This window comes from Cupressus sempervirens, chromosome 10 (assembly GCF_028749045.1).
Source record: "Cupressus sempervirens isolate cs-2001-9-10 chromosome 10, ASM2874904v1, whole genome shotgun sequence".
NCBI classification, from domain to species: domain Eukaryota; kingdom Viridiplantae; phylum Streptophyta; class Pinopsida; order Cupressales; family Cupressaceae; genus Cupressus; species Cupressus sempervirens.
The window spans coordinates 505,937,651-505,950,036 of NC_143127.1; the positions used below are offsets into that span (position 1 = coordinate 505,937,651).

General features: G+C 37.0%; 1 protein-coding gene across 1 annotated transcript in view; it reads right to left on the reverse strand.

Moving 5' to 3' along the window:
* Positions 1-6,902, reverse strand: part of LOC149534884 (serine/threonine protein phosphatase 2A 59 kDa regulatory subunit B' gamma isoform-like) — a 32,206-nt gene extending 25,304 nt beyond the window's left edge. Inside the window, exon 1 of the mRNA XM_089807303.1 lies at positions 4,725-6,902. Coding sequence (XP_089663429.1) covers positions 4,725-5,963 — 1,239 coding nt within the window. The 5' untranslated portion in view covers positions 5,964-6,902. The remainder of the gene's footprint in view (positions 1-4,724) is intronic.
* Positions 6,903-12,386: the final 5,484 nt, after the last annotated feature.

Below are 12,386 nucleotides of genomic sequence, written 5' to 3' on the forward strand. Positions count from 1 at the left end.
TGAAGGCCGTTGTTACCAGGTCCAAAAAAATCAATTCTTCCAGGAGGCCAAAAAAATTTCAGAAAGCCAATGATTTGGTCAAATTTATATAGAAACTAAAAATCTACAGCAAAGCAGATAATAAGCTGGTCTAAAGACTCTGGTCCAGCTGGGTCTAACCACCATGCCAAGGACCCACAAGAAGTACAACTACTACAACTAAAGGGAACCAATGTACTAAGTAAACATTCTCACATTACTGATGACAAAGTATAATATCATAGTCACCTGGAGACGGGGAGACTGGGAGGTCTCCGCTACTGGTACCGGTACTGGTATGGCAAGTTTTCAAAAATAGGAGATGGGTTATGGAGATGGCCAATTTTTTTAATATAATTTTATTTCCAAGAAATATCATAACATGGAGCTTTGAAATCGGAAAACAAGAACAATGTAAAGTTTTAAGTATGAACATTAAAAATTAAAAACCACTAAATCAAAACATGGTATGTATAGAGTCAAATAGTTCAAAACTCACACTGCACATCTGGTTTCTGAGTATCACATTAGCATATGAACATATCAGATTACGATTTGAAATTCAAAAATGTATTGTTCGATGCTGAATCGCTGATTTGCAAACAAAAAAACTCAGAACTGTAAATGCAAGGCATGGAAAAAATAAATGTATTTAATGTTCCTTCCAAATGCCTGTTAGGGCCTAACAATCCCAGTCTCAGTCCGAATGCAAAGTCGTCAGGCCCCAAACGATGCTCAAAGGCTCAAAAATGAAATATTTTGTTTTTCCTGTACTTTTTCCTTTGGAGACATGCGGGGGACTTCAAATTTCATGGTGGGAGAAAGGCAGACTTTGGGAGACTTTGTGTCGAAGTCCCCACTCAATTTGAAGACTCGAGAATCATGAAAGGTCTCGGAGACACGTGGGTTTCCAAGACATGTCTCAGAGGGAGGGGGAGACGCATCTCCCAGTGACTAAGTATAATAAGAATATCAACATTTGAGGTGAGATAGAAGACATAGAAAGATTTACATGTTCAAAGCTTATGTTCAAAAATTTAGGAAATAATATTGAACTTTTGCCAAAAGAATTTCACCTTGAAATAATATAGAAAGCGCTTCAGACTTGAGAGACGACCACAGTGTGTGAATATACTCCTCAAAGTGTAGAGAAAATAAACAACATTTGAAAAGTTGCAGACTTCATTTTATAATAGAATAAGAATACATAAAGGATGATTGAAACGCAACCAACTATTTTATTAAAGAAAATTACAACTCCACATAAACAGTAAAATAAACCCATTGGTAAAATGGCAGAAGAAAACTAACAAAAATAGTAAAATTTACAAATACCTACCTCAAATCAAAAGTTAGGGAATTCTGGAAGCAAAATATAGGCATGCTACCAAGTATCTAATAGAAATCATTTTAAAGTAGTTAAAAGCTCGTGGAATAGCAAAGCATCATCTAGAATTACTTAAGGGTGCCCAAATAGAGAAATAATATAAAATAAATCCAATAGCTTGGAGAAAAACTTGTCATAAGCACTGACAACATGGTGCTCCATGTCATTGATGACTTATGAGTCATGACTGATGAAGCAAGAGGAGATCTGACATCTGTTAATGTTTAACGTCTTTGTGTTCTTCAGTTTAGCAAACCTGTATTAAAAACGATATGCATACACAGGCATCTCTGGTTGAATTTGTATGAAAATTTAGCTCACAGCATGAACATCTTAAAAAGCATTAGAAGACTATATAGACTGAGATATCAAATTATGACATTAACATGAATCAACAATCCATAAGCCTCGTATTGGATGACTGTATAGACTGAGGAATCATGACATTAACAAGATTCAACAATCCGTATACCACTGTAGTTATCCACAAAGAATATCAAAGTTAAAATTTTCAAACTGACAAAGTTCTGATTCACTCCTTTGTTGTTTGGAAATGAATGAAATTCCCCAACACACCCTGCTTTTGCAAGGCTATTATATGCTATCCTCAACTTGAGCTCTGAAAAGCATCAATGGTGATGTAATAGATTAATCCTGGCTCAACCTTATAAGCTTGTAGTGGTCTTTCAGTTAGTTTATGTTAGCCATTATACACTAGAATTTACTCTGAAAATGATTAAGCCAAGTGCTAAGGTGGAGCATACCAAAATTAACAGCGTACAATTGTTGGGATGATTCTAAGAACACATATTATATCATAGCCAAAGCTCTCCAAACAGTTGAGAGATATTGAAAGCCAATTTCTCAATATCTATAGATATGATCAGTCATTGTTTTCAATTAGACAAAGATCCAAACTTTAACCACTAATGGGTCAGCATATCTCAATCAATGAAAAGTCTGCTTAGTTTTTAAACGGAAGAAAGCAAAAAAAAAAATTCCTGGAAATCAAAACATGCAGAAAAGGGTGGAAACAGACACAATAGTTTATAGAACTATCGCCATCTTGATTGCCTTCACAAATGTCAAAGTTCTCTGCAGTCATTTATTAAACCAAATGGAGAGACTCCTGCATAAAAATCATCCAATTGAATGTTTGAAGGGATAACCCCGTCTTCCTTTACCCATTTCAAGAGAAACGGAAAAAGGGAATCAGCAACATCTAACATGTTTCAAGCTATGGAAAACACAGTCTCTGAACTACAGTTTCTGATTCGAAAGTGATGACTAAATCAAGTAAAGGGATGGAAACAAACCCAAGTCAAAAATCAGCATTTGGTTATTTCATGTATGATTGGAAATACTCCCACAATTATATATATAATGTATTTCCTTTATTGTGTGAATGCATATACTTTATATGTTCATTATATCATATATCTTTATAACTTTATATATAAACTCTAAATGTAAAGCACACGGAATTTCATAAAGGAGTTCAAATCTCAAATCTCTATGACACACAATAAAGATTCAACAATGAGTAAAATTCCACACCCAACTCACTGGGTGCCCTGACCAGGTTCAAGCCCTGGGAAAATAGATAAGAAAGATACCACTTAAGAGTGTTGTCTAAGCCAAAGGTTACCAAACAAAGGGAATTTGTAAAATCATTAATATTCGACTTAGATGGCACTTCCTATATAATTTCTCATACAAATATCATTTAATATGGCACTTGTATATAATAGCAGGCCGTACATGAAAAATACTAGCCAATTATGTGGTGGAATGCGTGGGTTGCCCCTGCAGATATGCTTTGGTAACTTTGGTCAAAAACATATTATTTTCTAGTCAAAAGCTAAACCAATCAGGAGTCAGAACATTATGCATTAACATACATGCTTTGAAAACTTGGACAGGCTAATCTAGAGAAAGTGTTCTACAAAATATGAAAAAATGATATTAGAAGTCAGAAGTAAAAAAATCAGTACAAAGAAGTCAATAATTCTACCTTGAAAACAAGTCATGCTCGTTCACATGCAGATGAGAATAAAACACTTATGCAAGCAATATGGTGCAAAAGTAAATAAGCACTTCCGTCAAAACAAAAATTGATCAAATAGATAGCTATAAACTTTGTAAATTTTGCCATGTGATGGAGGGTGAAAACAACAAAAAGAAATGTCACAGGCATTTCACAACGCCATTGCCTTCAGTATGCTTCTGAATTCCCCATAATTTACTCAATATGCACGTTATAATTAGAATGAATTTTCTAGAAAAAGAAATGAACATTGTGCTCTGCGCATGACTATCCCAAAACTGCAATAGGAACAGTTTTGGGCAGAGCTAGAGCAATCTTTGCACACATTTCATTGACTTTTAAGATGACAGCCATATTCAAAACTCACATTAAATTTCTACAATATTGATACTCCTTTACAGATCTGAATGTAAGTTCCCCCAAATACTGTGACCATTCTTGAAAGTTGATTAGGAAATCTATTTGACATGCTATTAGACCTCTGTACGGCTTCCATATCATTTTCAGGTTTTTTCAAATTGCTTATGTCTTCTACTTTCCTCTATGTATGTACTGTAACAAATCATAAGTTACTCATGGATGCTAAGGTGTTGAACTTTCAAGGCATGGTTAATGACCAAAGTAAAGCAATATTAATCAATATAATGAGATCGATTATACATGACTGGTGTACAGTAAGGAACATCAGAAGCTACTTTCACTGGTTATCTATGATTCTATACAGATTGTGCCGTGCCAATAGAAATAAAATATTTACTTTACTCCATCCCTCTGAGTCTGTGGGATGTTGAAACTACCTACTCGATGATGGCTTTTCAATAGTTAAAAGGGCTAGCAATTTGTTTTAACCAAACAACATGCAATATTCAAACTTATAATGCAAACAACATTAACATTTACAAAGTTATAAAATGAATGGTGATACATGCAACTGTAGAGCACTGAAAAATGAATTCTCCAACTCTTGTCAAAAGGTAAATTGTTCAAAGGTCTCTCATAACTCCTGAATCAATAGGCTGCAGTGAAATGTAAAAGGTGTTTCCAAGTCAAAAAAATTCAATTCCATTTATATTCCAGATCCATCCACAACTGCAGATAAGAATTAGTTATCTAAACAAAGAAAACTCAAAAGTTTAATAGACATATCCCATACTTTCATATATTTTAAAGATGCTACGCAAAGATTTGAGATCGTAAAATGTAATAAAGTAAACATTAGAAGCATCTTGCACCTAATCATCTGTATTTAATCTACAAAGTTGAATATATTACCTGGAAGTGAGAACTATTGAGGCAACGACCGATTTGCCGAAATAAAGGAACCATACACCTCTGAAATTCAGCTGCTTGGGTAGCTTCAAGGACTTCCTCTAATTCTCCTAAAAACATCACCTCCTTCTGGCTGTTGGTAATAGGCCAGTACTTAACTAATCCCCTGATGACAGTATCTGCTAATTTAAAGTCTTTCTCTACAAACTGGGTGATACAGTAAGATAGCTGCTGGTGGTACATAGAGACACACTTGGGTTTATGAAGAGGAATGAGCGCCCTCATGAGAAAGAGTTTATGCTCTTCCTTCAATGGCAATGCGAAGCCATTGATAATACTGCCTAAAATCTCCAGCAACTCCGCTATTCCGTTATGCCTTTCCGTCTCAAATATAAACCTATAAAAGATGTTATTAATGGCTTTCCTGATAAACGGTCTGTGCACCATGAACTTTCCATATATTCGGTGCAAGATGGTCTTAAGGTATTCCCTTTCCCGGAGATCCTCTGAATCGAAGAGATCCAACAGTCTGAGAACAAAGGAATGATCGATGTATCGCTTGGCCAGCTTGGCATCTGTATCTGTGGAAGCAACAAATCTCAATAGGAATTCATAGACAATCTGCAAGTGGGGCCATGCAGGCTCCATGGTGGGCTCTTCCTCTTCTGGATCAAAGCCCTCCATTCCTGAGTTTTCATGGGAAGAAGGGGGTGGACTTCTGAACAAATTAACAGTCACCATCTTGCTGATTTCCTCCATCATCGGCTCGGTGAACTTGGCACTGCCAGATGTTATGTAATCCACCAGTTCCAGAAGCGTCTGCCGTTTGATGTCTTTTTCTCTAATATTTTTATTAGGGTCGCTGAAATCAAAGACAACGCAACAGTGATTTAACTTACTGATGAAAAGGTTCTGTCTTTCCGAAGTGGGTACATCTCTGAAGGATGCGAGGGCCTCATAGCTAGTTCCATTTGCCGGGTAAATTGTTGAAGCCATCTTCTTGCCTGCATTGGGCCATGATGCAACACTGCTACCGTTATTATTGTTGCCGCTGCTGCTGCCGCCATTGACGTTATTGTAAGCTGACAAAGACCCACTTCTTCCTGGTAATGAGGGCGCTGGAGCGCCAATATTTGCCACACCCACATCGTAATTACTATTGGTATGAGAGTTGATGCTACTGCTGTTATTATCTGATTTGGAAGGCTTTCTGGGTAGCCTGCCCAGTATCTGTTTGATCATTTCTAATCCTTAAAACTGACTCCCCACTATCACTCGTTAGAAAAATGGACTCAAAACATGAGATCCGAAAAATCCAGAGTTTTAAAAACACTCGCTAGCATTCCTGCAGTGGCATTGGAGACCATTGTTTGTACCCCCGTCAATCAATTCATCTCCTCTAACGTCATCCAATGTGGTGGCGACTGGTGACCGATGACCCCCCTGCTTCACAAGGTCAATCCTAGTTAATCCTCCAGAACTTTTTCATGAAATCACAATATCTTTCTATTTCTCATGCAATTTCAGCAATACCGCCACCAAACACCCAACATTTACATGATGGGCAGAGATATAAATGGCAGAGCTCTACCAGACCTGACCCGTAAATACCCAAATGAGAAAAGGAAAATAACAGATCGTACATACACCAAAGTGTTTTGCTTTCCTTGTACTTTATGAAGCCCGTCTCCTAAATTGCACTCACCAACAGTAATAATTGAGAATAATCAATCTGTTTTTCTATTGCTTCTCACTTTGCTATCATCCTTTTTTTTTTTTCAAACAACGCTCTCATCCACATTAATTGAACAATTCCTGCTCTACAGTTATCACCTCCTATCCATCTCTATCTCACACTTACTGAATTAGCCTTGTGCACACATTTTTAGGGCAATGCGTGAATGTGAATGGTTCTTGGATTTCCTTCACAGGCTCTTTTAACTATGGATTATTTAATTTAGCAGATGATTAACATAGTCAAACTTCACTTGTTTCCAACATTTGTTCTTCCCTTAATTGGCTGACTAATCAAATGCAAATGCAAATGCAATTGCTTTTGCTACGAGTAATTCACTTTAATTGCGAAGGACAGGCCCATCCAGCAAATACTTCAGTAGAGCAAAAGAAACACTAAACTCATGGTCCCATGTACCTTCCGGTCCTTGTTTTTTCAAGGAAGATATGATTTTATGGAAAAACTTGAGAGTATAATAGAATACGGAATTTTCTATTGTTAGAGTGGGACTAATTACCATTGAAAAATTAGTATAATAATATAGATTAGAATATCTATTATTATTATTAAATGATAGAGCAATAATAATTTGAGAAGTAGAATTTTAACTTTTATAGACATAAGAATCAAATAAAAATGGATTACATTCTTATCTGTTTTAACTTTTTATCTTAACATTGCTTTATAGATTTTATTTTTTTAAATGTGTATGAAACATATCTATATGAAAACAATAAAATTTATAAAATAGTAAAAAATAAATAAAATTATACATTTTTATTGAAACGACTGTAAATAGTAATTATTTGTATACATGAGACTCTTGCTATAAAAATTCAAATAAATAAAGTCTCTCTACATAAATGTTTAGACCAAGAAATTACATATAAATTGAAAGAAAAAAGAAAATCTTTTTACTATGGTTAATCTTACCTAATCCAACAATGTGTGTGTATAAGCATAAATTAATGTAGATAAATCTATAACAAATGTGGACTTAGATAATTCATATTTAAATTGTATTTTAGAAAAGTAATTGCTACCTAATGGGCTTAGCTTTATGATGGATGTGAGGTACTAATTTTGCACTCTTGTCTTGTCGTCTTCAAATCATATAAAAGGTGTGGATATGTTTTGTTAATCACCAATTTGATTTTGTTTGTAATGCCCCACCCGGAGATCCTTGGAAACAAGGATTCAAATCAAGCCAAGATATTTTTTTTTTACAAGTATGAATGCACAAGACAACATCATACAGGGATCACAAAGATCGCAACGGAAGACTTCAACACAATCTTGGCAACCAACGAATCTCTGAATGCCACTACCTAACTGACACACCCAAACAAAAGCCAACAACCACCACCACAAGATGAGGGCACAAGAAATGACCACTCATCAACGAAACACCAAGCTGGGGTAAAATGCAGAATCCTGAAATTTGGCTAAGCCTGAAATCCTGAAGCCCTGAAAATTGGCTAAGTCTGGATTTCTGAAGCCCTGAAATTTCCTAGAATCCATAACTTATCTCTGAGAGGTCTGAAACCTATCTCAAACGATTTGTCGCATATATTAAAATATAACTTAAGTATAAGGAATTATTAAATATACATCAACTTATACTTAAACGATATATTTTAAACCCCGAAGGACTACAACAGAAACCCAAAAACTTAATTTCAAAAGAAACCTCCTGAATTCAAAATGCAACAACATAGGCTTGAAAAACGCCCAAAAAGGGTATCCAAATCAACTCTCAAAAAGATCGGAACACGAAGAAAAGTGCCCACTGATGGCATGCGCAGGTTTTTCACAAAAATCGTGCGACACTTTTTACTAAGGGAGGGTGACACTTCTCTCTTACTGCGTGCGACACTTCTCAAGAAGGCGTGCGATACTAGAAAAGTATCGCGCGACATTTCTCATAAAGTCGTGCAACACTCTTCCAGTGTCGTACGACACTTCTCCAGTAATGCGTGCGATACTTTATAGTATCGTACGACATTCTTTCTATGGGCGTGCGATACTTTATCAGTGTCGCACAATGCTGAACAAATGTCGCCCATAGAAACACGAAAACACTCCCAGAAGCAAAAAGGACCAAAAAATAGCAAAGAACCTCCACACCAGGGAGTACCGGATCCACCAAGGCTCGAGGAATGAACACTCGAGTGCAGGAACAACACAGAATGAAGAACACCAAACCATCTAAACTACAGCAGCAAAGAACACACTAAAAAAAAAATTACAGAGAACAAAAGCAACATCGCAATGTACAGAAATGCATCTCAGGAACAAAACAACCAAACTAAGTATGCGGTTCCTCCCAACCGTCAATAGCATCATAAGACCATCGTGGGTCCTAGCCATCCCCCGCGCATAACACCCAAGCCACCGACCAGATCGTCAGTACTGTTGTAATAGGGATGTCACTACTAAAACATGCAGCAATATAAGCATAAGGAAATCTAACATGCTAGTAGTAAAGCATAAAGATAATCCTACAGTAGATAACATCACCTATCACATGCTAAACAGCAGTAAGCAACAGATATGCTAATACAACAATTCACAGCATCTAATCATATGCTAAACATCATAATAAGGGAATGTGTCAAATAAAATAACATCATCCAAACATGATATACAAGCATCCCAAAGAAAGCATAAATCACAAGAAAGCATACTCCGGAACCCGAAGTACCAAGTGAAGACATCCAGCAACTGTCGCACTAGGACAAAAGATCGTCTCTGTACACCAATCCCTAGCAATGGTAAAGGTAGCTACGCCTCCCAACCACGTGGCACCCATAGGTCCACACCCGCCATGCTGATGGAGATAAAGATCCAACCACAAACACACATAAAGCACAACATCCAAGGCTAACACTCACGCCAGACAGTATGATGGCTGCAACCAAGAACCTAAGACAATGCAAGGAGTACAGGTCCTAGTCAGACACTCAATAGGCTACTATGTAGGGACTAACATCATGGAGAGTCGCTTGGCATCAAAAAGCCCAAGCTAGGACTTGCGCAGATTCAACATCCCTCAACGGAAAGGCTCTTGCACCCCAAACTTTTTTATTATCTTAAGTTTTATTACCAGTCACACATTTTATTTTATTTTCACTTAATTAAAGCTTCCTTCGCCAACCCTCTGGGCACAATGATCACCAGGCTGTGAGGTAGAAGCCCCCTCCATATGCTACCTTACCCTACCCATGCTCATCCTACGACAAGTGCCCGTGGGCATGCATACTCCCATCCCCAACCCCAATGATCATAACTTATGACAAATCCACGAAAGATTGAGCCTCGCAAGTCACCCAACAAATGTACGCGCACGTACTCGTGTGTGGCGCACCACCATCACGAAGATCATAACACAAGGACATGAATGAGAACACAATGCAAAGAAAACACCCAACTAAAAACAACACGGGAAGGACGGATTCTACACGAATCCCAAAGTCAATAAAATCATACATCATGAAATCACTCAATCGGCCTCAATCCGAGAGTATGGGTTCTACACGAATCCCAATGATGTAACAAGACCAAACATCGTGAACTCACTCAACCGGCCTCAATCCGAGAGTATGGATTCTACACGAATCCTAGTGTTCACGAAACAAAAGCAAAGGTCTAAACGAAACCATAATAAGTATAAAATCACTCAACCGAACATGTCGGGAGTACGGATGCAACACGCACCCCAATGCAACATAAAAGTGCAATAGTGGTCTGACTGATATCCAAACAGATCATCCAAGTCCGCGAACCACAATGTGCCAAGAAAACTCGAGAAAACAAGGCGGCATGCAAAACGAGGTGAAAATCCCAAATTTTGAAAAACTTTCAAAATTAAAACCCATTTGGCCTTTGGGTTCAAAAACTCCAAAAATCCAAAAATAAATGAAATCAGACACCGTATGCAAAAACGGCCAGCATAACAGCGTAAAATCCCAAACCCTCTTCCCAAAAAATAGGGAAATGTTCATACCCGCCCAACCGGGTAGAACTAACATACAGAAACGGAGGGGAACACTAGTTCTCAGCCTCCAAACAAACAGCTACCAAAAACAGAAGCTAAAACGGAGCAGAAACAATAAAATGGGAAAGCCCTACCTCACAGCCAAAAGGGCAAAACGAGAATTTGAACCATAAAATAAATATCCCGCAGAAGTAGCTGAAAATCGCGGCAATCCAAGGTTTCCCTGAGCTGGATCCAAAGAGCCCAACCTCGCGACGATCCCACGCCCGTAGCTCCCACAACGAACAAAACAGTAAATCCTCATGAAGAAGATTTTGGGTTTTACTCTCCAACTTTCCAATTCAAAAGTGAGAAGCGAGGAATTAAATTCCTTTTTGGATATTTATTCACTTTTCAGGTGAATAATCAATTAGGGCATTTAACCAGCCAATCTAGTTAAACCCCGAATAGACCCAAACAAAAACAGGCTATTCCTATAAATAGGAATTCATCTATGGCAAAGCTGCCAGAAATTAAAATAAATCAATTAAAAAGCCTGAAAACCCAAAAACACATAAACCTCCTTAATAACTTTTCGTGACAATGCGAACCTCTAAATGCACAAACACACTTACTGGTCTAATCACATAATGCAAGTGAGTTCGGATTTAACAATCACCGAAAGGTTTAAATTAAACATTTAATTAAAGATACGTCGACCATACAAGGACAACATTGGTAAAATATGAACGGCTGAATCACTAACTCTATGTGCCACTGCCAGGGATATAAATCCTGCACACTAAACAACACGATCAAGTGCAATTGCATATAATAACATAGCCGAAGCAATAATGCATTAAATCACCTAATTTAACCATTTAATTAATTATATTAAAATAATCTATTTACATCACTCACGTTCACATAAAGCATAACAACGTAGGAATGAAGTAAATAACCATAGCATTAAATTCATCACATAACATAATCAGAGGTATGTCCAAATACCAGATAACCAGATAACATCATAAAACACACTGTCATCTCAAAATGGCATCATCATGCAATATGATTAACTGAACAGCATAGTAGTCTAAAATCCATGATACTGGAATCAAAGTGTAGCATCTAACCCTTGGGTCCTCTCAAATGTAAACATAACATGAGTAACAAATATCTCTCTAATTAGAAATATAACAAGGTAAATGCCTACAGCAGATAACCAAAATAATCCCACAAGAACAATCCATTCTAATTACTTAAGCATTTAATAATGATTGGTTACTCTGCATTAAAAAGGCATTTAAAACACATAAGCAAACACAGTCAAAAACATGACTAACCACTGCTACAGGAACCTAGTCCAGTGTAGCATGGTAAAAGTACACAGTGCAATCTTTGCACACATCTCAGGGTAATCACAGAACAACCTCATGATACCACATCGATCCTGGTAACCACTGGCACAAACCTCAGTGAACAAAAAATCACATCATAATCTCATAGATCAGTCAAAAGCATAATCAAAGCAACTGATACAGAAACATAAATCCAAACACCTCAACGGTGTAGACCACTCAGGGTCACAATCATGATCTCATCACAACAAAAGATCATCAAGGTTGCATCCATCAGGACGACTTACAAAAGTCAAATGGGAGAGGCACTACATTGTTACTCATGCACTTCTACTCTCCAATTAATGTGATTATCTCTTCCTCTTTGGTTTATTCAAAAATGTTTTGTTAGATCAGTAAGAGACATGTTTTCATAAGTCAATCTCTAAGAGAACTAGACAAGAGTCTATGTAATGTCCTAGATTATGGCTTTATTGCAATGTTTATTATTTTAAAGCAACGATAGAAGGTTTATCTCATGAATGTTGTCTGAGTATGAATAGTTTTAAAATCAAACAATAATCATGAATGCATGTGTTTCACCGATTGGGCAA